Source organism: Lotus japonicus, chromosome 3 (assembly GCF_012489685.1).
Source record: "Lotus japonicus ecotype B-129 chromosome 3, LjGifu_v1.2".
In the NCBI taxonomy this organism is placed as follows: Eukaryota; Viridiplantae; Streptophyta; class Magnoliopsida; order Fabales; family Fabaceae; genus Lotus; species Lotus japonicus.
The window spans coordinates 93,235,802-93,262,462 of NC_080043.1; the positions used below are offsets into that span (position 1 = coordinate 93,235,802).

The following is a 26,661-nucleotide window of genomic DNA, read 5'->3' on the forward strand; positions in this document are numbered from 1 at the left end:
GAAATATGTTATTTTGTCTTTCATATAACATATAAGAATCGAATAATCATCTCACACCATTTAAGAAGTACAGTTCCAAGCATTGAATTTGTTATCAATTTATCTCCACTTTTAAATATTATTCATAACACACTTTTTTAATTTCTATCCGACATGCACAAGAGAATGAAAAGTGATAGAAAAATTCAATTAAATAGAAGTATTCTTATAAAAAAAAAAAAAACCACAAATTTCAAGTTGGTTCTTATAAATCCATATATCCAACTTAATTTAGCGAGTTATGATATATACACACATCTCCACTTCTTTTCCACCTTCATTTCTATCTATTTCTCTTTTCTCTGTCAATTAAATCACCTATCACATCTTTACTTTATCTCTCCATTCTTCATATCTCTCTCTTCCTCCACCTCTCCACACCTCATTTTTTAGGTGTGAAGATATAATTACTCTTAATTTAGCCAAGGAAAGTTGTAATAGAAACGATCATTTATGGGTTTGTAATGAAGGGTTGTTAGGCGTATACCAACCTACATGAGAAGGGTGTTCTCAATTCTCATGATCCTTGATCTCCTTTTTATTAATGATATAATTTATCCATAAAAAAATTTGTACAATAAATAACACATGGAATACCTTGTATCAATGTATCCATTAGATTTTTTTCTCTGATATTGACTCAACCTCTCGTTGTAATTCTTTGCTCAGCATGTTATTCAGTTTCAAAAACAAATTGACTGAGTGGCTGTGTAAAAAAAATATCCGCTATTCAAATATTTGGGTATCCCTTACCGTTGTTGTACAAGGCTCCCCTGAGATGATCAAAATAAAATGCAACAAAAGTGGTAAATGGCACAATTTCAAATTGAGTTCGGCCGGCATCAATCACAAAAGCTAGCTCTATAACAAAGTATTATTTAGCTACGCAGAGGAAGATATGGAAGATGGTAGTATGATCGATTTCGTGGCAGTTCTAAAACAGCCGTGGTATCATGTGTTTACTAATTACATTATGATAATTAACTACAACTCAACCACAACTTTCAAAAATCTCAATATGGGATGCCACTAATGTCTGGGACGGGGCAGTGTATTAATCCAAAGAATAAAGAATGTGCCGGTTGCAGTGTGCTAGTACCTAATATTGCTTTCAAGAAAGAATTGCTTTAAGGGCATCCTTCACGTAAGAATATTTGAATGCGAAACCCAACTTCTTTGCTTGAGTAGGAAGCACTTTCTGCCCTTCTAAAACCTACAAAGAGAGATTAATGTTGCAGTTCAAGGAACTCATACTAGCAAGACATATGAACTGAGGAGGTATTAACCAGAGATTACTCCTTACCACAGCAGCACCTTCTCCAAGGACAGCCTTGAGCGCAATGTCAGGTACAGGCAGCCACGAGGGACGACCCATGACATGTCCCAGCTGGACACACAACTCTGCGAATCGCACAGGATTTGGTGCTGTTCCATTGATAACTCCTAAAATATATAAACATGATTCATGACAATGCAGCAAGGTCATCAATTAATCAAACTAAATTCTTATGTTAAACAGAAAGTATAACCACTAGCTTGTGCCCCAGAAAGGAACATATATCCATTAGATGGAAGGAATCTCAAAGGAATATGCTATGGGGAGATATGGGAATGAATAGCTCACCTTTGTATGATGGATTCCGTAGTGCTTCATATATTAAATCGACAATATCGTCCAGATGAATCCAGGAGAACCTGTAGAGAAAAATGATCTCGATCACATGACATCTAACTAGTACAGTAGTACCTAGAAATTAAGATGCAACAAAAACCCAATTCATAACACATTTGCACCATGACATTGATGAATTGGATTTATTATCTTCTCAGTGACAGTCTAGCTGTTAATAGTTGTTTTGCATAATAGAAAACGCACCAGAGTGGAGAGGGAAATTGTTTGATTGTGTCTAAGTAATGGATTAACAGTACCATAAAGCAACTTTTTTACAAGTGCATGAGAGAAATACCACTGATTTCCTGAGCCTAGAGGTCCACCAGCAAACATCTTGAAGAGAGGTATCATTTTAGCTGCAGAGGCTCAGAGACGTAATTATCAGTTAAACGCAGCCAATATCATAATTTTCCAGAATTATAAATCACTAATAGTATTTTGTGCGACAAAAAAGCAAGATTTATAAAAATATAATAAAAAATTGTTTCAGTATCCTATTCAGAAGTATAAGACCACCTCATAAAGCCTAATTGGATAAGTGGATGGTAATGGAAGTGACATGACAAACTCAAATCCAGAAGTCTATGTTGACAAAATAAAAAGTTGTTAAGTCATTCGTACCTAATGCTCCACCTTCTTTACCAAGAACAACCCCAATACGAATTAGAGCCACTCTAACATCTCCATTTACCCTTAGGGCCGTTGATTCCCATTCTCTGCAAACCTGAAAAGATGGGATGTTTTGGTCGGTGCGATCTAGAAGCTAAAATTGTACACTTCAAAACTTTTCATGTATTTGAATATGATGATCTAAGGGGCCTACTCGTTTATCATGATTTCAAGTTCCACAATATTTCAAGCCATCCACAGAACATCACTAATTCTAACATCTACATCTAATTAGAAATCTGCAGGTTATACATGGTGATTCAAATTTCAGTTAATGATTATATAATCATAAAAATGATTTCATCCATGTGACCACATCTTTCACAGATTCTAGAGGATTAAAAGAAGGTTTCAATTAGTATAATAAGAAGAAAAAATAACAATATGAAAACTTTGGATTGGAAGTTGGACAAAAGTAGCTTTAACCTTTCACAACCACAGCCTTGGACTTGCATATATTGTTCTAGACACTTTTTAAGGTTCACAGTCTCAAATTTCATATCCTATCTCTAAGACCGGACATAATTGATGATTTTGAAGTAGAAATCTGGTTCAATGTTGCATTTTTAACAAACCAACAAATTAATAAATGTAGTAGGTGTTTTCAAGCGACTTAAAAATGTAACAAAAGAAAGATAGACCAGTTCCAAAAATATTTTTTTTCCAGAAACTGCCTTTTATAGGGAAAAAACAGACAAAAAGCTGGTTATATAGTTCATCAATTATCTAGCACAATGTTTGTAACTCCACCTTTCATGAGGTTCAGCACCATATTCTTTAAAAAACATTAAATCAGATATATCAATATCCTTAATGAAACTTGTGAGTTACTTAAAATATTCCTTCAGCAAAGCAGACTAGTTTTCCCTATTTTGTTATCAGATTTTAAGATCTTCTAATTATTGCAAAACAAATTCATTTTACCTCAGCCAAATAATCATTTCCTGATGGACTTTGTTCATCAAAGACTTGTGTCTCACTGGTTCCTGAACATATTATGAAGTGGAAAGAAAATGAAACATACTTTGTACACAAAAATCATGCATAGTCAGTATAAAATTCAAAGATTACAATATATGCTCCAAAAGTCGTTACATTTTCTAAGCAAAGCATTTGAATACCATGATGATATATACATTAACAATCAAGAAAATGAACAGCCGGTAGAAAATCAGTTTTAGCTCCCGAACATACCATAGTAACCAACAGCTGTTGCACTAACAAAAACTTTTGGTCGAATATCATCTGGTGCACTGTTTATCAATTCTGCAACCTTTGCTATGAAATTAAATGGTCAGAGGAAGAGTAAGCCATAGTTGATGTAATCATGTAAATAACAGTATCATATGTAGATGCAACTACACACGAACACATATATGAATATACAGGAGATGTATCAAGTGAAAGGACTATTTTTATGAGAGAATGAGTGTAGTAAATATAGATCATTAGATCTTATCATGAATGGTGAGGGTTAAAACATAAATTCATGCGACTTCTTTAAGTAGTTAAATGACCGCAATGTAACTTACAATCTTGACCATCTATATGGTTGTATGATCAAGATTTACACCTTTCACTTTCATATAACAATTGCCATCTCATTTGATACATCCCGTATGTACAAACACTAAATGGGAAATGCATCCTTACTTTTGAGGTCACTCTAATCCTGCTCTGCTTGATTTCTTTCTTTATCTGCAGCATTAAAATGAGTTCAATCATTTTGAAGGATCACGATGTATTGTTCATTTTATCAGCATCCAAATGCAGGTTGGAAGAAGAAGATATAGGGTGAAAGAAAGACAAAGAAAGTATATTGCACGTATTGTCTGTTTATAAGGATCTAAGAAATTGTGTTCAGCAGTTTACACCTTACACCAGTGTTTCTAGACAGCAAAAAATTCCAAATGCACAAAAACATAATTCATTATTTCAGAGTTTAGGATACAAAAAAGTAGTATGTAATTTAAATAAAACTTCCAAAAATGTAAAGGTGGCCAGGGTTTCATGCACAAACGAGAAAAGAATGATGCATACTGGCAACAAGCAGGACTCAAATTAGTTCCAAGAGACAAAGCAAACAATAACTATCAACTAAGTCAAATAATTTAAATAGTGAAAGTGATAAAAACATGGCAATAACCTCGGAAGACCATCTGGTACTTATGGGCAATCCAGCCAAATTCACAACTCCTGTTGAGCCCTGAATGCTATTTTTCCATTCTGGCTCCTCTGCAATCTTGATTCCTGGAAAGTCTTTCACTGGAAATACCAGAGAAGAGTTAACCAGTTAACTTTTTGACCATTAATTTCAATGCTGGAAGAATACAAATTATATATGAATTAAAATTTACAACCAACAATGAATATGGTACTTATAAGTTGACAATAATCTGCTGTTCGTTAAGTTTTTAGGTGTCAATTTGATCTCTTGAATAAATTTGCAGTTGCAAATTAGATTTGATGAGTATCTGTTTTTGCAAACTGTGAGGGTTAATCAAATTATCAAATTACTACCTTAATTTATTACCTTCTTACCCGGAAAAATTAGTTCTGCTTTAGATTTAGAGCGTGTCAAGACATGAACACCGTGATTTTCTGCAAAGATTGATAGGTAAGAACAGAAATTTAGCTTAGTTGTTTACACATATACCAGAAGAAGCTGAGAGTTTAAATGATATAAATAGGCAGTATAAATAGGCACAAGAGGTCTGACAAAATCCAGAGATTACACCGATACCTCATGCAGAATAATGATATAAAGAATCCATAAAGATCACATGATGCAACTATTACCAGTTGTTTCATTCAAGAACCTTTAAATTTAAACATTATATGTATTTCGCAACATAAGAGGAACCATAACCAGGAGAATACAACCATAATCAGACAAATAAGATTGAAATCAGATATATATATATATATAGGAGAGTACCAGGAAAATGTGCCAGAAAAGGGGGCATATATCATAAAACAAATCTGAAAGAGCCTAGAAAGTAATAGCCAGAGACAGGGGCTAACCTGCGTGCAGCTTTTGCACCAACCTTCTACCTATAAAACCTGTTGCTCCAGTTACAGATATGATCATTTGATTTCCCTGTGAAAACACTCTAATTATCATGATCTCTAAGGGACTCACTAAACAACCAAATCAGAAAAGCTAAACATAAAAGTGTGCACATTCAAATAATATTATTAATGTGTCATTTACTAATGTTCAATAGATATCATATCATGCTATAGCCAAATCTAATATTTTGGACCTAATAATCAACAAGGTATATACAAAGTTGAAAAAATGATCTAATGCAAGGATGAAAGCTGGAAAAGTATTAAGTTATCAACTGTTGCTAATGAATCCAGCAACTTGAGAAAAACGCCATTTGAAAAGACACTTGAGATGAGGAAACAGCAAATTTAAGAATTTACCATGGAACTTTGATCAGAGGAACACCAAACCCTGAAGCTCCTTCCCTCCCTGGTCTAGTAAAGTGGAAAATGAAGGGTGATTTGAATTCATTAAGCTAATAAGTAATAATGCAGCAAGATGAAGAGAAAATGAAGAAAGGAGAAAGGATGAAGAAGTGGAGGTTACCGAGAGTGGTCGAGGAAGGTGAAGAGAAGGGCACACAGTGTGAGAACTCGTCAGTGCTGTGGCTCCAAAGGTTTCCATAGCTGAGATTGATGTGAACAGAATATGCAAGAAGATTACTTTTCAGCAACGAAGGGAAGTGTGTGAAAGTAAACTATTCTTGTATTTATGGTTTGGTTTGGTTTCGTGTTTAATTTGGAGCCACAGCAACCACCATTTTCATATCCAAAGGTCACTTATATATTTTAATAACTTTTCCAAACAAAATTTTAAGTTATACAAAATCAATTTAACTCAAGCATAATAGTTCATGAGCATATATGCTAGATATTTGGCTTTCTTAAATTGTGACTTTAGAGGATAGGGTAGGAGTTTACCATAATACAATCATTGGTTATGATATGTATGCACTTAATTGTAATTATGTCTATGAACCCGCACTTTATATTTAAAGTGCACTCAACTATTAAATAAGTCAAATTCATCTTCTAAACATCTCTTTGTCTCAGTACTTACTATTATCCAAACTTAAATAGTCATTAAATTAGTGAAAGTAGTGATTCATGGTATATTTGATTTAGTCGTGATTGAACTACAACTTTTTTGGATAAAAGTACTTCTATTGGCCATTGGGCATAAAATATACTGAGTGAAAATCCTTAAATGTATGTATGAAAAAGATTTTATTAGCAAGTCTTACACATAATAATATAAAATCATTCATATGGTTCTTACCTAACTGCTTAAGCTTTTAGATAATTGATTATTGGACAAACAAAGCTAAATCTCACTTCAGTGAGCTTTAGGGGATTAGTCCCCAATTGTAAGCTTAGGAGACTATTGATGCAAGCAAAACAAAAATCCATCTAAATTAAAGAAGCAACCGAAAAATGTGTAACCAATCAAATTTTTATTTTGACAAAATACTCTGAATAGAGGAATAGTTAATTAGTGTCGTTAGTTTTGTGACTTTTATGCGATTAACTTTCTCACAAAGCATTAGCGGGTTGTAGTGACACTCCATAATAATAAGATTACGTAAAATTTTAACATAACGATTAAATGGTTCTTTACAGCTACATATTTTTCACTTTAACTCATTTCAAATTGATGTGAGACTTCATAGCTCAAACTTGAACTTTCATTGGGTCAAAGATGCAAAAAAAATAAAATCGTCTATCTCATGGATCAGGGGATGCCACGGATGTCATGCAGGAGTAAGAGGTTCATAAATGATGCGCGTGAAGAATACAACGAGTGGCTATGCAAAGGCAAAAAGCAAAATGAAATTTTAAAGCATTAATCAATTAAATATCCCATATCTTAGACAATAGCTTCTCAGATAGTTCTTTGTGCCACTGTTTGTTCAGTTCTGGTGTTCTTCATGTTATAACGCACTGAGTAATTTCATTAATTCTTTCAGGAAAAGAAACGAAACACCCCGACATTAATACAAAAGTTCGCTGGTCAATTCAAATTTCTGTAGTGTTGAGAAGTTCATTTCATATTCCCAGCTAAATTCATCAATCAAATCATTTAAATTATGTGATTTTAGAATATGATCATGGTTCAAAATGCTTCTCTTGATGAGAAAACTGATCAAATCATCGTCCAATGCACACAGCAGCTTTTCGCAGAGCATAACAGCATCCAATATGAAAACACCCATTAATGCATATAAGTTACATTGGCGACCAAATCATTACATGCAGCATCACTTTAAGCAACAGCAGCAGCAAACAAAAATGTAAACTTAGATGATATAACACATTTCATAAGGAATAAAAGATGAAGCTAAAGAAGCTTTATTAAGCAAAGAAAAACTACTTATACAAACATACCAAATGGCAGGTGGAGCCACTGCTTTCACATAAGTATTTGTTAAATCCTGCAAATGGTGTCCGAATCACTAACCTCACAACTAAAAAATTAACCCCCTGTGGCCCTCTTAATAAGAAGGCTGTCAAAGAATATTTTGCAGCACAGCTCCTTTCTTACTCAGCTCTGGACTGACCAGCACGAGAAGAGAGGATGATACCGACGATGAGACCATACAAGGCAAGAGCCTCAGCGAAGATGAGGATAAGAATCATTCCAACAAAAAGTTTTGGCTGCTGTGCATTGGCTCTGCAGAGGGAGATTAAATGATTAATTATTCAATGGAAGAAATTCACTAGATACTAATATTATTGTAAAAGATATACCTCAGTATTAAATTCACAACAAAAACAGCATAGTAACAGAAATATAAGTTCCATCAAGACTAATACCCTATTTGATGATTCAAAAGGCAAACAGTTCTGCAGTAACAACTCAGGGACCTATGTTCATGTTATTAGTGGCAGAGCTTGAAGAAGACATTTATGTGAGACAAAAAAATTCCTCATATGATCTATTATTAAAATACTGTTATGGTTTGTCTCAACCTTGTAATGAAAAATTGAGAGGATTAGAGGGTCATTACTCATTTTACATTGCAAATTCTTATATATTGTGATTGATATACCATTTTCATTAATAAGAGAAAATGAAACCGGTAAGTATAATCATAGACTAGTGGCTAAGTAATTGATGATGATGGTAGCACAGTATTTCAAGCTAACAAAATATAAGGGAGAGGGATAATTTAGTTGCTAAGTAGATCAAATAGATTTCATTACTACTTATACAGTTATACTACAAGTTCAATAATCAATACTTTCACAAATAATTTTTAATAGTTACATAAATAAGTGTATATATATGTGTGTGTGTGAATTCGCCAAAAAAAAAAGTGAGCGTGTGTAACTTTTTGTTTAAAAATTGGGCTCCCCCTAGTCACACTTAATCTCTGCAACTGCATCTGATAGAATGCATACAAACATCAAGTGTCATTGAAATTCTATAAATCAGAGTAAATTAGGGGGGAAAACAGGTGATCCAAAAACCAGTTTCAAGTTCAATCATAGATCATCATATACTAACACACTGAGGCAGAAGCATCATACCTGACACCAGCATCACCAACAATACCAATAGCCATGCCGGCAGAGAGCCCAGCAAGCCCGCAGGCAAGACCAGAGGAGAGATGCGCATAACCATCAAAGAGGTAGTAAGATTTGGCCTTAGGGTTAATTCCAGTACTGATAATAACAGCAATAATAAGTCCATAAATACCCAAAACTCCAGCCATAACAACAGGAACAATCGACTTCATCACCAGCTCCGGTCTCATCACTCCCATTGAAGCCACACCGACACCACTCTTTGCCGTTCCATACGCCGCTCCCATACCTTCCTCCATCAAATCAAATCAAACAAAAGTCAAAGTTATTCTCACAACTTCTTCTTTTCCTTCTTGCAAATTAGAACAATTCAACAACTCTTCAATAAATCAATTTCAAATCGATGAAGATCCTAACATGAAATACTTGACTAACTACCAATAATTAGTACTTGATCATGAGATTTGGATAAAACTTCAGAATCTTAATCTATGATTTGCTATAGCTTACTGAATCAAACAAAATAATTGCTATACAGAAAAATTGAATCAACAACCAAACTATATAAGTAAATTAAACAAAAAAAATCATGCAGTGTGTTCATTGCTTTTCGATCGAAACGCAAGATGCAAATCGAACATGAAAATTTCATTGAAAGGAGATCGTGAAAAGAGGAACACAGATCTAATTGAGAGAAATTAGTTAGAGATTGAATAATTACATGAGAAAACGAGTGCAGCTGCGGCGCCGAGGAAGCCGAAAAACGGTGCCGTTTCATCGCCGCTGAACGGAGCCATTGATGGTGAAACGACGACGTCGAATAGATAGATCCGATCTAAGAATTACGGTGATCGCAGAGAAAGAAGATCGAAGCACACGGAGGGAGCGGTTGTGAAACGTGGGGTGTGTGACTTCAGAAATTCTCAACCTTATAATACATAAATATAAATATAGTTGGTTCATAATTACATCTTCTTCGGGTCAAACAAACGGGTCGGGTCAAACTAACACGAACCCGGATATGACCAGCTAAGTCTAGTTGTCATTTCATAACTTAATGGTTTGGACTTTGGAGTTGGGCTTTATAGCGTAGGGTCTCAACCAATCAAACAAAGTTTTTTCATATAATCCAACTCATCCAATTTAATAAAATGAACTAAAACCAACATCTTCAAAAGAAATTTAAGTCTTAAAAATAACAGCTACGCAAGGTAAAAATAAATGTGTTAGGGTGTCATTGTGATACCTAAATTAGTTAATATAGATACCGTTTGGGAAAATAGCTTAATTAAGGTCCTGTTTGAAAACACAGTTTAATTAAGCGCTTGTTGTCATAAGCTATTTTAAATTTTTTATTGAAATAAATTGAAAATAAGGTATATATAAGGATAATTATTTGTCCACACCTCATCTTTGAGGTGGAAAGAGGTGGAGGATGAGAGAGATAGGAAGAAAAAAAAAGTAAGAGAGAGAAAGTATAAAATATGATAGATGATAAGAGGAGAGAGATAGAAATAAAAATAGGTGAAAATGAAGTGTATAGCATATGAGGTGTGTATATATCATTACTCGCTATATATAAACATAAGCTTTTTTTCATAAGCTATCATGAGTAACTTATGAAAATAAGCTCAAAACAGCTAACTTAAGTTGTTAGCATAAGCTCTCACAAACACTGACATAAGAGCTTATGTTATCAGATAAGTTCAAATAAACTATTCCAAACGAGATCTAAGTGCTTATGATCATAAATAGTCATAAATTTATTCATAAGATATTTAAAAAAAATATTGAAATACATTAAAAATAAGCTATATATATAAGCATAAGTTATTTTTCATAAGCTATCATGAGTAGTTTATTTTAGCTTATGAAAATAAGCTCAAAGTCGTAAACTGTTTGCAAAAGCTCTCCCAAACACTAACATAAACGTTTATGCTATCAGGTAAACTCAAATAAGTTCTTCTAAACGGGGACTAAATGTGCTCGGGCTAAATGGTAAAAAAATGTTTCCTATAAAATGGAGTTGGTTCGATCAGTGAAATATGTTTGATTAGGTTCAAGAATTGGACCGTACTCACTACACCTCTAGTCATAATGGGCTTGGGCTATGCCCTTCATTGAAGGTCCAGATCCTATAATAGAGGATTGTCCATAACACCACACACGTGACGTGTGTTCTCAGAAGAAGTAGTGAGAGAGGAAGAGGAAGAGGAAGAGGAAGAAGAAAATGGCAATCACCCTGAACAGCGGTTTCAAGATGCCGATCATTGGGCTCGGAGTGTGGCGGATTCAAGGGCAAGAAATCAAGGACCTCGTTCTCAATTCCATCAAACTCGGTTATCGCCATTTTGATTGTGCTGGTAAGATTGTGAATATGCATCTGATTTTGGTTTTGATTTTTGATGATTTGATGAAGTTTATTGACGAGATTTCAATGTGTTGCAGCTGATTACAAGAACGAACCAGAAGTTGGAGAAGCGCTTAAAGAAGCTTTTGACAGTGGCCTTGTGAAAAGGGAGGATCTTTTCATCACCACCAAGGTAATGTAATGTGTTTTGTTTATTTTCTGTGATTCAGTCAGAATCAGATAATTACTTTATTAACAACCTTGCTGCTTGATTGAATCTGCTTTCAGCTTTGGAATTCTGATCATGGGCATGTTCTTGAGGCCTGCAAAGACAGTCTGAAGAAGCTTCAGCTAGATTATCTGGATTTATATCTTGTTCATTTTCCTGTAGCCACTAGGCATACTGGTATGTTGGCTACTTGCTTTCTTGTCACCTTTGAATCTATCTTTTTTCTGCATGAAAGGAATGATCTAACTCAGCAGAGTGTTTTAGCATATTGGATTGATAAAATACAATGAGCTTTAACTAAATTGAATTATTGGGGTCTGATATATGCATAAATATCTTACTCCCTTGTTAAAACTGTTTTAAACCTTTTAAATGTTATATCTTTGTTTCTCTTTTGGTGGTCTATCTCTCTTGTTCTTCTGTTTACATGTATGTATTTCATGAAATTAATACCTATTAGATTAGATGATATTGTTTGGTTATTTTAACCTAGGAAGCACTGACAGTACATATGTTTGCGTGTGCGTGTCCGATCGTTTCATATTTGTGTCTGTGTCATGTTTAGTGTACATGTTTGCGTCTGCACTTTGTAGTTAACAAGTGATTTAAAAGTCCATTCATATGTTCTCTATATGATTTTTTCATATACTACATCTACATGCATGCAGGGGTTGGTACTACTGATAGTGTGAAGGGTGAGGATGGAGTCCTGGACATAGACACCACCATATCCTTGGAAACTACCTGGCATGCGATGGAAGGTCTTGTTTCGTCGGGCTTGGTTCGCAGCATAGGGATCAGGTGTGATTTTGTGCTGCTAACAATCTTCTCTGTGCTCTAGTAGATGTGCTGGAAATCTTTTTATTTTTATGACTGCAGTTTATGTGATAACTGGTAAGCTTTAGTCATATGTAAACACTTAAAATGAGGGTTGGTATGATCACATAAGCTTTATTCTGCACTACGCTCCAGTAGATGCTCTGGAAATCCTTTGTGTGATAAGCTTTATCCAGTAACTTGATGACACAAAATTTAATTTCATCAAGGTTGGTGTGGTGACAGTCTCTCTTTAGCCATTACTCACACATGATTTTAATTGCACCTTTCAACTCCTTGATGCAAGTTTACTTATTTTGGGATGATTAGAGACTTGCATGCAGGCAAGGTTTTTTGCAAAATCCATCATATCATTAATAACGGTCTCTTCAAGTAACTAAGCAATCAACTTCATTGACTTGTATATATACATGTAATAAATACATATTCTAGACTTCTTGTATTTGTATGTTGATTTTTTCATCCTTATCACATGTTTCTAGTACTGCTTAGCTATTACCAGTTTATCACTACTTCTAGTGGGATAAGGCTAGGTTGTCATTGCTTGTTGTTAGCCTCACCTATAATGAAAGAGGAATAAATTGAATACCCCATGGAGGTTTAATTTTCGTGGTCTAGATGTTCCTAGTATTGACTTGAGAAATGTTTGATTCTACTAAATGAAATTAGTATCTGACAGAAAACTATTTGCAGCAACTATGATATCTTTTTGACCAGAGATTGCTTAGCATATTCCAAGATAAAGCCGGCTGTAAATCAGATTGAAACTCATCCATATTTCCAGCGTGACAACCTTGTCAAATTTTGTCAGAAGCATGGGGTTAGTGTCACAGCCCACACTCCACTGGGAGGTGCTGCAGCAAACACGGAATGGTTTGGTTCAGTTTCATGTTTGGATGACCAAGTTCTCAAAGTGAGTTATCATTACTAGTTTGCAAACACTTATTACTATCCAGTTGTCGTATTTGCGAATCATTGTCTATCCCAAAAACAATAATTGGCAGCCCAGAACATGAGTTGAACTAATATGAGAGTCTATAATTTCTTTGATTTCAGGGTCTTTCTGCAAAATACAAAAAGACCACTGCGCAGATTGCTCTTCGCTGGGGCATTCAAAGGAACACTGTGGTCATTCCTAAAACATCAAAACTGGAGAGATTGAAAGAGAATTTCGATGTATTTGATTTTGAGTTGTCTAAAGAGGACATGGAGCTCATAGGAAGCATAGACAAGAAATATCGGACTAATACCCCAGGCATATTTTGGGGCATAGATCTCTATGCATAAGAATGTCCATCCTTTCTAAGCGTGCATCAGGATCCTCCAAATAAGTGCAAACACCATGGCCTCTCAAACCTTGAAACTTGGGTTGAGTTTCAGATTTGGCATAGGCTATTCTTTCAGGCCATCCTTAGTAGCTCATGTGACTTGATATTGTGAACCATAGCTCATGTGACAGAATAATTTGCTGCTTAAAGTGTTTATCCACTTGTTTACTCCTTTCCCTTTTTGTCTTGTTCCATTTTTATCCATTTGAACGTTTAGTTGATAAGTTTCTGGAATGAGGGACATATTGGACTTTAAAACTCGACAGTGATAAATTGACTGCAGTGAGATCAGAAATGAATCAAAAAGAAAATGTCAAATTGTGCAATTCTAGTTTACATGCCACTACCAGTGACAAAGCTATTGAATGATTTGGCTAATGCTATGATTGGGATTTGTGTAGTTCTCTTAATCAAGGTTAGATGGCCTCCTAAGAAGACAAGGGAGGAAATTCCGAGTCTTTTTATTCATACCTCTTAAAAGTGTCCTTATAGTATGTAATATCATTCTCCTGACAACGGAACTAGATCTTCCTATGTGACATGATCTTATTCAGGCTTAAAAAAAACAAATATAGAATGATGTCTTTCACCCCAAAAATCTTACATGGAGCATTTCAATCTATCATGAACATGTGGCTATCAGATACAACAAATCAAAAACACAAGTTGATGGACACTGCTTAAACAAGAATTGCTCTTTGATTATTATAAGCTTTTATGTAAATAAAACAACATGCACTAACTAATAACTATGTACATCCTGAGAAATAATGAAGTTTATACTGCAACATTTATGATAACTACACATTGTCTTACACTCTTGGTTGTGTTTGAGTATCCGTTTAGTGTAATGTGAACGAACTTTCATCTAAATTTATAAAAAGAGTCTCCTTCACTCTTTATCTTGAACTGCGTGTTAGCACTCGTCTCCACTGTTGTTGAGATTTATCCAAAAATAGCCTTACAATCTCAGAGAACAAATGGGATTATAGCTAACCGACTATTTGGATAATCTTCAAACTTTTGATGATACCAGTTATGAGTTTCAACAGCTGCAAATGTCAAATTTGCTACCTGTGCCCAATGAAACAAATGTGCAAAAACCAAATCAAAATACTAAAAAGCAAAACGAATCATTTGCTTATAACATTTAAACCTTCCTAATCTGCTGAGGAAATATTACCACAAAAACAAAAAGTAGCCAGATTGTTAGATTGGTTCCTCCAGTAGCGACCACAAAACTAGCGTATATAACCTTCAAACAAAATTCAAATATTAAGCTTACTCGTTTCAGAGAGACAGTCAGAACAGTAGAAGCAATAGAGACAGAGAGAAAGAGAGTTACAATTTCAGAGAGATAATGTGGGGAGGAAACGATTTCAAACCAATCACCACGAGGAATTACATACTCATCTACTTGTCTTGAATCTCGCAGAGAACCCTGGCAAAATTATGAAACTCAGACAGACAATGAATTTCATAATGTTAAGGTAACCCAATCCTCCTCATTACTAAAATGGCATATTTGCTTTAGACTTCAATATTTTACTTTGAAGAGTCAATCCACATGGATATCCATGTTTAGAAAATGCCATATAAAATTTCCAATGCAAAGTAAACAAAGAAAATCAAAAACTTTTTTTTTCATTTCTAAAAGACCAAATTCACTATCTATTGTCACTTGTTGCATTAGTATTATAATCATATAATGTCAATTATGTTAAGAGAGATGGAAAATTAGCAACTAAAAGCCATGAGAATAAAAAGAGATAGCAACTATAAGTCATGTGGTCAAACCAATTGGTATTCATTTGCTAACCAAAGATTTAGATGTCAATCGAGTAGATGATGCATACAAGAATTCGATGGCAACGGTACTGATGAATCCATCCCCATGAAAAGACAGCAAGACCGATCCAGTGCTTCCACCCAAGCTTGATGAGAGGACTCAATACTTGAAAGAATTCTAGTTCTGTTCCTTGCATCTGATTCTTGCCTTTGACAATGAACTCAGTCAATAGATTTTCTAGTAAGCCAAACGCCTCTATTGCACAATCACCACACAGCGATAATGGTGCTGCTATGTAGAAACTAGCTTCAGAAAAATAACAAATCAATCATGGGATTGCTTGAGTACAGTCAGTGATAACAAAGACCAAGTGGTGGAAATGGCACAATCAAAATGACCCTTGTTTCATCACTTACAGATAACTAGAAAGCTTGAAATGAATTTTAGATTTCACAACAGCAAGTAGTATCTTAAATCTATCCGGGATTAGTTCACTAGAGAGAAAAAAAAAGAAAAGGAATTAACCAATCCCAATTGCAATCTTCTACGTCTTCCCTCTAATTGATTTTACCATACCCTCTTATTGTTTTTCTTACTTCTTGACTCCAATGCCCTAGGGCAAATCATATGCATTAAGTTTTCCAGCTCATGTGCCTCAATAACATAAAGCGGAAAACTTAATGGAAATTATACGTCTTCTATTAAAACTCTTGTTATCAGTTATGAAATCCCTCTTAATAACTTCACATATAGAGACACAAGTCTTACATGTTAATGCTTCAGACTATCCAATGAAAAGAAAGGAAAAATCTTTTCTACTGAAGATTTTAACAATTCTATCTAACGCGAAAAAAAGGGGCTTCAGAAAAGTAACTCTGTTCATAGTCCATATAATAGAACAAGTGACAAATATAACGCAATCATGTGCTAAAAGTCCAGAATTCTTTGAAAATTAGAGCATAGTCGTTCCAATCACCTCCGCATGAATGCACTACGATGAAGCCAAAAATGTATAACAGAGAACCATAATCTATGCCTGAAGTTATACATACATGTACCGAATAGTATACACAACAGACATTTAAGTATCACAATTCATTCATGTCAGAAATCATATAAACTAAATTTACAAACTGGAAACTATGTATAATTTCACCCTAACCAACCAGCAATCAAGGATTTATCCAAAAATAATTAACAGGAAGCAAGAGACAAAACTCTAACAGAATTAAAAGCAATTTCCAACTTCAAAAAGCAATAGCAAGTGAAGCAGGTTAAAGAAGGACTAAGTAAAACTCACAACATCCCAGTCAGATAACCAAGGATATGCATACGAGCAGAAGGGCTGTAATTGAAAACATATATAGATTCATAAAGGCGCCTGAGGACTTGAACCTCCATCAACAAAAGCAGAAAAACAGCTTCCCAGGCAGCATATATCTCCCTCAATTTATCTGAACCAGTTCTAAAAGATGAACCTCCAGTCAAATAGCTGGTGATAGTAGAATAAGAAAATGACTCTGAAACATTTGGCACCATTCTGTATGCATATACCCAAGTCATGGCAAGCAGAAACGTTGTCCAAATGGAAGCCACAGCGTAGAAATGCAAGAAGAATCTCTGAGGAATGGTGAATTTCTGCAAGTAAAAGTTTCAATGAAGTAAAATGAAAAGGGGTGGTGAAAAAGTGATGAGTGTGTTACCTGGGAAGACGAGTGCATGATCTTCCCTCTTCTAGCGAACCCCAGCAAGGTTCGACGGAGCCAGTTCAGCTTGGGAGTGGGGATGGAAGCGATGATAATGGGCAATGTGGCGGCGATCCAAGCCAGCCTCAGCAATTGAACAAGAAGCACCTCCATTGTTGATGATGATGATGGATCGTTCTGACATAAACAGCGAAAAACACAACAGTTTCTATTCTATGTTAAGAGAATGAGATACGAGGAGTGAAGCGTGGGGAATTGACAGCACATGAACTTGGGTGCGGAAAGAGGTTAGGTTAGGGATCCGGTTTCATTCTCATCTCAAAAATTATTTCCACTCCTATGTGAAAAAATGAAATTAGTCAAATTACCATATTGGTTATGGGTTAATGGATCACATTTTTTATAAAATTTCCACCTCACTCATTTATAATTAATGTGAAACTTCAACTCACGTACACTTGAATTATCATCATTCTCGCCATTAAGTACGAATCACCGCCACATTATCATGCTCCCTCATGTAAGCTATCAACGCCTGCATCGTTGTTCACTTCACCACGTCAACAAGATACCTAGTTTAGCCACATTGTAGGGAAGATTTTGTAAGAAATGTTTCATGTGATGCATTAAATTAATTGATTTAATAATTAAATAAATGAATGTATTAATTGTTTGGTATTTAAGTTAAGTAACATAACTCTTGAATAAAGAGATATGACTTTATATGAAATAACCTGATTCTTGAAAGAGAGTTTGTATATAGTGCTTGATGGGAGCACTATACTATTGATGAATGACTTAAAAGAGTGTCCTTATCTCTGCTCATAATAGATTGTCTCTATAATTGTCATCACAAATGATAAAGCATAGAAGGAACGGGAGGGAGATAGAAGAGTTTCTCCATTGCTGAAGAACATAGACTGAAAGACATTCTACAAGAAGATCAAATGAGATCAATCACACTTATGAATAGAGGTTAGTACCCCACAACCATTCTTATTGTGTGAAGACTATGAATTCTTAAGATTCATCTTCTACATGTTTTAGTATGATTGAGTTTACAAATTTTTGATACAATGATACGTCACCATGATCACACCAACTATCAGACTCTGATACCATTTTTTGGGGAGACATGAGGACTGAGGAGCCTATAAGCCAAAAAACAAGACACTAAAAGAACTTGACACCTCATACATATGCAAAATTTTAAGGCATCAGGTTTATAGATCACATCTCTTATGAAGTCTTAATTTTATCATTCTTAATCAATGTATGACTCAAACTCACATTTGAATTCTCAATATACATGCACATTATTGTGTAGGTTGAGTAACAATTGTTGCATTTGGAGTCCCATTTGAGGCATGAGGTTCAGTTGGTTCGGTGGAAAACGTTTGACGAAGGGTGGGCAAAGCGGGCGTGTTACTGCTTGCAAAAGCATGAGCGAAAATAACTTCATGAGGTGGGTTAGTTGGTTTTTTTCAAGATGTTAGGATCATCCGATGTTTTGTTGGTCAAGCTCAAGGGTATTCTAACAGCTTTGGAGATTAATTGCCTGGGATTTGGGATTTAGGAGTGTTGTCAATGAAAATGATTCTACCTTGACTATTAACCTACTTTCTTCTAGTACTGGAAACCATTTGTATGATAGTATTCTCTCCCAAATTCTAAATTGAAAGGGCAAACAGTGAAGGATTAGATTTCTTTACGAGCTATGTGAAATAAACTAGGTTGTTGACCTTTCTAATGAAGCTCATAATGTCCCTATTGGCTACATGTCTTACATGAGCCTCCTTTTATAATTATGAGTGATTTATTTCATGACTTTATGGTAGTTTCTTTTATGAGAGTTAAAGTTTGCCAGTTTTATTGTTTCATGAAGAAGGAGAATCACATTAAGAGAAATTTATCAAATATTGTTCTTTCTAAACTCCAAGGGTTCTAAAGTTAGAGATAGAAATAAGAAACTAGGGGAAATGAATGAGTATTTTGCTGTAGTCATAAAATATCGTACTAATGGACTATCAATGCTGATTGATGATCACATTTTAGTGCCTGCAAACACTTCTTTAATGATGTCATTATGGTTTTAAACTATCACAAAGTAGAAACTTAAAAAAATGTATTTTGGGACAGCATAAAATCACTATAAATTTGTAGTGCCATGGTGTCATACCATAGTACCTGGTCTACATTATTATTATTTTTAGGCTTAAATGGTCAATTGGCCCCTGTAATTATAAAGGGAATCAATCCTGATCCTTGTAAAATTTTCGCATCAAATTGGGTCCCTAAAAATGTTTTTTTAATCTAATTAAGGACAAAGTGTGCTTTGGTCTGATGTGTCTTAATTTTTACACAGTCAGCATTTCCACGTGGCTTTTATATTTTTTTTTAATAAAAACTAATTCCAACTCATGCTTAATTGAAAATCAAAATAAAACCTTAACTAAGTCCTAATTAACGAATTTCACCCTAATTAAGCCTCAATTTCCCAAAATCCATCTGAAGTTCAGCCTTCTCGCTCTGCAACTTCAATATCATTGGCAGCAGAGGATGCAACATCACTCTCCTCCTCCAATTTAACATACAAATTCTGTATGGCTTGTTGCTGAGTGGTGAGCGCTTGCCGCAATTTCACCGATTCATTGTTTGAATTGAATTCGATTTGTACATCCTCCGTCCTCGCACCGCCACGCCAGGTCCTCCTCCATCCTTGCGCCGCCACGCCAGGTCCTCCCATCTTGTCCAGCACCATATCCGTGCGGATCTTGCCCAGATCCGTGCGCCTTTTGATTGCTCAGGGTTGGTGTGGTTCTTGCCCAGATTCGTTACGAATGTAGGCAGTATGACGTCGTCGCGGTGGTGAAAGAGAGATGGTGGAGCGGTTCACAGACGGTGGTTGCTGGTTAATGCTTCAGGGTAAGTTGGATTGCAGCTCAAAGGTGATGTTGGTGTTTTCTGCTGGTTTAAAGTTTTCCATTTGTTTCTGGAGCTTGGTTAACTGAGAAGATATAGAGAAGTTTGACTAAGGAATTGGTGGAGTAGATTGGGTATCTCATGTAGGCTTGTTATTCTCCTTAGGTTTTCCTTTCTTTTCTTCCCTTTGGTTTTTGTTTCTTGTTTCTCCTGCGTATTAATCTACTAGGTTGAGGAGAAGAGGGCGATGAAGGATGAGAGGTTGAGGATAATATGATTTGGGGTCCTAACATAATTAACAAAACACCTTTATGTTCTAATGTATTTTAAGATAAATTTGGGCCATAACTAAGAAAGCATTAATTTTATTATTCATAAAATCAATAAAATTGGAAGTGAAATTGATTAAAATATTTTTTAAGGGACTAAAATTGATGTCAAAAAGTCCACGTGGTCATTCTCAGCTGACTAGGCTTGCCACTGGACCGTTGACCGGTCAAAATTGAGCCAAATGACTTAATTGGATTAAAAAAACATTTTTAGGGACCCAATTTGATGCGAAAATTTTACAAGGATCAGAACTGATTCCCTTTACAATTACAGGGGTCAATTGATCATTTAAACCTTATTTTTACTAGATAATCTTCCAATGGAGTTTTATTTTATACAGGGGCGGATTTACCCCCTGGCTTGCCTGGGCCATTGCCCTGGCTCGGGGGGGGGGGGGGAAATAAATTTTTTTCTTTGGCCCAGCTATGCTTTTGGACTAAAAAAAAAAAGAGAGAGAAAGGGCAAAATTTTAAGGTTAGGACAAAATTGAGGGACTAAAATAAAAAAAACAAAAGAGAGTGAAGGAGCTGTGAGACAGTGAGAGAGTGAACTCAGTGAAGGAGTGAGACTTGAGGGACAGAGAGAGTGAAGGAGTTGTGAGACTGTGAGAAAGTGAGAACTGAGACTTGAGATACAGCAAATTAGAAAAGTAATGGGTGAGTTTTCATATCATATATTTTTTTAGTGGGTTTAGACCTATATGAGTTGGTCTAATTTCCTTCTTGAGGAAACAACTATATCTATGATCTAGTGAACAACTAGCAAATTAGAAAAGTAATCTTGATCAGCTATAGCTGGGTTCAATCAATAAATTAGAATTTTAGGTTGAGAGAGGTGGAAAATTTTATGAGAATGAATGTTTAAATTCTTTGTGTGGGGTAAGAATATTATAAGTAAAATGATAGAAGGGAATTTTGCACAAACCATTTTCTTTATGTTTATGGCTCCTTAATATTTTGGCTCAAGCCATTGTTTGTAAGAGAAGAAGATGCTAACGAAATAGAAGAGCGCCCCCTGTTAGAACGTGATGATGGATTGATGGCTATATGCCTTCTCTGTCAGTCTTTTCCTAACTTGCCCCATTCTTATCACATTTTTAAGTTTTGATCAGATTTAATATATTTCATATTGATAAAAGGTGATATTGGCTTCAATTATTCCCAAGTATGTAATTTTTCAATGTGATAAGACTCTCTCTAACATCCCTCTGCTACATTATCTTTATGGCTGTACTTATATGTTGGAGTTGTGTGATTAATTGAGAATGTGACATATTTGTCATTGTAATAGGCTATTCATGCCGTAACATCGCAATGCCCGCAACCGCAACCGTAATTTAAAACCCTATGTCAGAGTCAGATGTGCGCAGTTAGACTTAGGCTTAAACTTGCCCAGACTTCACAAAAATCCTGGTTCCGCCACTGATTTTATACACACATAACTCAAACTCTTACCTAAAAAAATCAAACATTGAATCACTTAAACGAACCGGTGGTTGGTAACCTATCCTTCTTGTTTGGAGAGACAGGTGTAACATAGATATAGTGAGTGACAAAATATAAGGACACTAGGTAGGGAATGCTATAATTATGTAGGTCATGTTTGGGCCCTTCTTTTGATTCAAGAAAGTGGATAAGGGCCTATTATTCTCCTTCTTCTTTTTTCTCGGCCATGGCCTTTATTAAGTTGAGCCTGTTGAGGACTTATGATTCCTATTCATATTCATATTCATATTTCATAGTAAAATAGTAATGCAGGCTGGGCCAGGGGCACGTGTGCTGAGAAGAAACCAATACAAGATGACACGTTATAGTTTGACCAAGAAAAAAAATGAATGGTTATATATAAACTTTATTTTACTTTGACCAAAAAAAAAAAAACTTTATTTTACTACTTACTGGAAAGTGATTAATATATGAGATTAATTTCTATGCACCGACGGTGTAAATATGTTTTACACCATCATTCAATCACATTCCTCCATTTTGTTAGCTTACAATTAATTTTAAATTTAAGAATATCTAAAAATAGGAAATGGAAGGTTGTGATTGAATGATGGTGTAAAACTTTTTACACCGCCGGTGCATAGAAATTAATCTCTTAATATATACCAAGAACGTTAAAAAAATTAAAAAATATTGAGAAGGGTATTGCAATAAATCACGCAAACGTATGATATGATATATCACGGGGGGCTGCAAATCACTACCCTTCATTATGCCACGATTAATGGCAACCTTGGGGTCCCACCATCTCATGTCCCTTTCTTCTATATTTAATATTTTTTTCTTAAACTAAAAAGTGCTATTTTTAACAAGAAATAAACTTCAACATTACAATTCATTTGATAAAGAATCAAATTTATGTCTTGAAATTTATTAGATCTTTATTTGCAAGAAGAAATGTGAGTAAAATAAGCTATTAAAAGTAGTTTTCATTAGGTATATGTTTGGATACGGGTTAACAGGATTATAGATTAACATCACCATTCATTTTAGGGTAAATAATAAGGGTTGTCTAAATGACCATGGTAGAATTTAGGTTAAATAACTCATGATCTAGGTGGACCAATCACATTTAAGATAAATTAGTTGAATTTTTAAAATTTATTTATTAATTTATTTAGGGTTAAATATGACTTAGGTCCCTGACTTATACACATAAATATAAAATGGTACCCAAAAATACACAAAAGCTTTAGTCCTTAATTTTTTTCACATCTATTTCAGTCCCACAAAAATATCTCATGGTTTGTATTTGCCATAGTTTGTATTTAGCAAAGATAATACCACGTAGGTTCACCTTGCCATAGATTGCTCCTCCTCGTTTGTACTTAGCAAAGACAATATTACCACGTCAATTTCATACAGATGTACAAAACATGAATTTATGAAACATAAAAAGGTGAATTCACGAAGGGTTGCATAAGATAGTTAAGTTACCCATGGCTGCGTTCTTTGATAACCCCATGGTTGCATAAGCTGGACAATGATTTCAAGGTGAATTTTTAGGTTTTGAAATAATTGTGTGGGGAGGAGGACTAAATTTAAGGGAAGAAAATTTTGAGGGATCAAAATAGATGTGAAAAATAATTCAAAGGCCTAAAACCTTTGCGCTTTTTTTAGGTACCATTTTAGATTATTTGTATAAGTTAGGGATCAAAAACATATTTGACTCTGAATAAATCAATTAATAAAATATAGAAAATTCAACCAATTTATCTTAAATGTGATTGGTCCACCTAGATCATGGGTTATTTAACCCAAATTTTATATTTGAATTAAAATGAGATTTAAACATAGTCTTAATTAATGTCTTGCTAAACTATGAGCTAATTGTTTTACAATCACACGCTTTTAATTCATCATGTCATGATAGGGGAAAAATATTATAGCAAATTCATCAACGCATGGCTGGTAGTGGGCAGGGCGAGAGGGAGTTCAAGGCCGAGGTGGAGATTATTAGCCGTATCCATCATCGACATTTGGTCTTGTTACTTGGTTACTGTGTTTTCGAGCAGCAAAGAGTGCTTATCTACGAGTACGTTCCTAACGAGAATTATATGTGTGTTAGGTTGAGTCGGATCAACTCATTTATGTCGGTTCGAAGAGTAGTCTTGGGACGAGTTGGGCCGAGGATTTTCTTTCTTTCTTTTTTTTGCATGGGAGGGGCGAGGGACGGATGCAGGTTAATACTCATGGGGTCAAATGCCACCACATGATTTTGACAAAAATATACAAATGGTATAGTAGACTTTCAAGATAATAAGTATTATGTTGCCTACACATAGAAAATGCCGCCACAGAGTAGAAAATGCATTCATACAATGATGTATTTTTAAATTTTTAATAATAATATGTTACTTATTTTATGTTACAAATTTATATGTGAATATTGTCCCTACAACAATAAGTTTCTGGATCCGTTACTGGGAGGGGCTAGGTCCATCTATGTACATAAGTGTTGAAAACAATCAGTGTATATATATTTTTTTGTTTATTCTTTTTTCTAATAAGAAACATGCAATTATTTTTTGAATGAGTGATAACATCTATATAAAAAAAAAGTAATGCATCTAGACGAACTACTCTAGAGTATATATTAATTTTTAACTTTGTAAGATTTCAACCTTTTTTAATATATAATTTAAGCAACGTCTCTCAAAGCTCCACGGAAGCAAGCAATTACAAAATTAAAGTTTACACACATAGCTTTAAAATTGACATGTTCAATCACCAATTCACCTACCTAAGTTTAGTCACATGAGAAAGCTTGTTGCCAAATGCCCATATATATATATATATATATATATATATATATATATATATGTGTGTTTTCGCCATTGTGTGATCTCATAGTCATACCCAACCACCAAAATTCAAACCAATAGAGAAAATCTTACTTCCATCACTTACGTTAGTGCCAGATTTTCCTACATAGAAACATTTTCATTTTCATTTGTCAATGCCCACACGAACCTTATGTTTTTTTTTATTAATGGTATATTAATATTGCAACTAGTTATGTCAACATTAAAAGTATGCTCCTATTTATATGATCGGATAGAATAACATAAAGGAGAATCTGAACAAATCCCCCACTGCTGCCATGCTGTGAACTTTTTCAAGGCTAATTTTTGGGAAACCTAAGATATATAAAATCTGGTCTTGAAATTATAAATAAATGATTTCTCAAGTGCTCATTTAAAAATGAAGAAGTTCTGTAATTGTTTTTTTTTTAAATGAAGTTATGTAATTGTTATCTTAATGTTTCATGGAGTATATACTATCGTCTAAAAAGTAAAAATAAATATTTTATAATTTGTAATATAGTCTAATTTATTTAACAAAAGACTGAAATATACTAATTTATTACAATTAAACTAGAAAAAAAAATGTATTTAGAGTAAAAGAAATAATAAAAAATTAAAATAACTGACAACTTACAAACTAGGTAAAAATGACTCTGATGTCATATGAAATATCAAAAGCTAAAAAAAAAAGGTCCCTTTTTATAATGGTACCAGAGTATCACTCATATAACGAACATGAGTTGATACAACTGATTTCAGGTTTTGGATTCAATTCTCATCTTTCATAGGTCAAGAGTTCAATCTTTCATATCAGTAAAATCTCAGTTCGTAGCCAACCCTCCTCTATAGGGGTAAATGAGATGAGCGGCTTGTTGAGGGCCTACCAAAGGTCGGATTAAGGCTTTTTAAAAAACTTTATTAGCTAAAAAGACTAGGCCTATACTTAAAAAAAAAGTATTAGACCTAATAGGCCGACCCATTTACCGAATAATTTTTTTGATAATTTAATAAATATATTTTACTAATATATTAATAAATTTCATTTTGACAAAAAAAATATCAATAAATTTAATATCATGTCTAAAAAATACTAAAATACTAAAAATTAAAAGAGAAGAAATGCTAAGATGAGAATCTAAATTAGAAATATCTCCTTTTATTTTTCACTCTGTTATCTCTCACTCTTTCACCTTCTCACCTAGCAGCTGCTCTCCTCAAGGCCTAAACCAACCGCCGCCCAAGGTAGTCAAATCGAGATACGTATCGTGTATCGTTAGACCATAATTCCGTGTCGCGTATCGTATCGTAACGTGTATCGTAAGATACGGACACAAAAAAAATTAAGTCATAAATTAAATAATATACTAATATATCATCTAAATATAGTTCAAAATAATCAAAGATCCAAGTCATAAGTAGAAAAATAGTCTCACAAAGTTCAAGTTCAACCTAATTTCAAGCCATAAGCCAAACTAAAGTACTAAACATCAAAGAGATGAAATTAAATGCTCACTCCCTAATTCCAAGCCATTAAAGGGCTGCTGAAGTTGAACGTGAAACATGAAAGGGCTGCTGAAGTGAAGTTGAACGTGAAAGGGTGAAAGAATAAAAAAAACATCACTTTTTAGAGCAATTTACTAATTTTTAATGAAATTAAATGTCCACTCCCTAATTTTTCTAGGGGAGTAAGATGAAACGGCATTTGAAAAACTGTTTTTGTATCGTATCGGGATACGTATCGTGCGATACTCATGCGATATGTGCGATACAGGTCACAATACGAACACAAAAAGATACATACATGAGATACGTATCGTTTGGTTAATTTTCGTATCGTATCGGGATACGTATCGTGCGATACGCACGATACTAACTACCATGCCGCCGCCAGCCCGCCAC

At 34.5% G+C, this 26,661-nt stretch overlaps 4 protein-coding genes across 4 annotated transcripts; 1 reads left to right on the plus strand and 3 right to left on the minus strand.

Annotated features, from left to right (window-relative positions):
* Nucleotides 1-843: 843 nt before the first annotated feature.
* LOC130747551 (epimerase family protein SDR39U1 homolog, chloroplastic) lies at nucleotides 844-6,192 on the minus strand. Its single transcript, XM_057600523.1, has 13 exons — nucleotides 5,979-6,192; nucleotides 5,813-5,866; nucleotides 5,405-5,480; nucleotides 4,922-4,981; nucleotides 4,527-4,645; nucleotides 4,034-4,078; nucleotides 3,575-3,653; nucleotides 3,305-3,366; nucleotides 2,333-2,435; nucleotides 2,007-2,067; nucleotides 1,664-1,734; nucleotides 1,343-1,482; nucleotides 844-1,252 (listed from the first exon to the last, which is right to left on the minus strand). Exons 1-13 carry the CDS (start codon nucleotides 6,054-6,056, stop codon nucleotides 1,151-1,153), a joined length of 1,050 nt encoding a protein of 349 aa, XP_057456506.1. The 5' UTR covers nucleotides 6,057-6,192; the 3' UTR covers nucleotides 844-1,150.
* A 1,572-nt stretch (nucleotides 6,193-7,764) lies between these two features.
* LOC130747552 (V-type proton ATPase 16 kDa proteolipid subunit-like) lies at nucleotides 7,765-9,887 on the minus strand. The gene is made up of 3 exons (XM_057600524.1): nucleotides 9,681-9,887; nucleotides 8,963-9,248; nucleotides 7,765-8,102 (listed from the first exon to the last, which is right to left on the minus strand). The coding sequence occupies exons 1-3, from the start codon at nucleotides 9,754-9,756 to the stop codon at nucleotides 7,970-7,972; spliced, it is 495 nt and encodes a 164-aa protein (XP_057456507.1). The 5' UTR covers nucleotides 9,757-9,887; the 3' UTR covers nucleotides 7,765-7,969.
* A 1,230-nt stretch (nucleotides 9,888-11,117) lies between these two features.
* LOC130747554 (NADP-dependent D-sorbitol-6-phosphate dehydrogenase-like) lies at nucleotides 11,118-13,880 on the plus strand. The gene is made up of 6 exons (XM_057600526.1): nucleotides 11,118-11,322; nucleotides 11,408-11,502; nucleotides 11,598-11,715; nucleotides 12,207-12,339; nucleotides 13,069-13,288; nucleotides 13,432-13,880. Exons 1-6 carry the CDS (start codon nucleotides 11,190-11,192, stop codon nucleotides 13,660-13,662), a joined length of 930 nt encoding a protein of 309 aa, XP_057456509.1. The 5' UTR covers nucleotides 11,118-11,189; the 3' UTR covers nucleotides 13,663-13,880.
* A 503-nt stretch (nucleotides 13,881-14,383) lies between these two features.
* Nucleotides 14,384-17,510, minus strand: LOC130747553 (polyprenol reductase 2-like). Its single transcript, XM_057600525.1, has 6 exons — nucleotides 17,196-17,510; nucleotides 16,793-17,130; nucleotides 15,560-15,794; nucleotides 15,049-15,144; nucleotides 14,887-14,958; nucleotides 14,384-14,777 (listed from the first exon to the last, which is right to left on the minus strand). Exons 1-6 carry the CDS (start codon nucleotides 17,349-17,351, stop codon nucleotides 14,673-14,675), a joined length of 1,002 nt encoding a protein of 333 aa, XP_057456508.1. The 5' UTR covers nucleotides 17,352-17,510; the 3' UTR covers nucleotides 14,384-14,672.
* Between the last annotated feature and the right edge of the window lie 9,151 nt (nucleotides 17,511-26,661).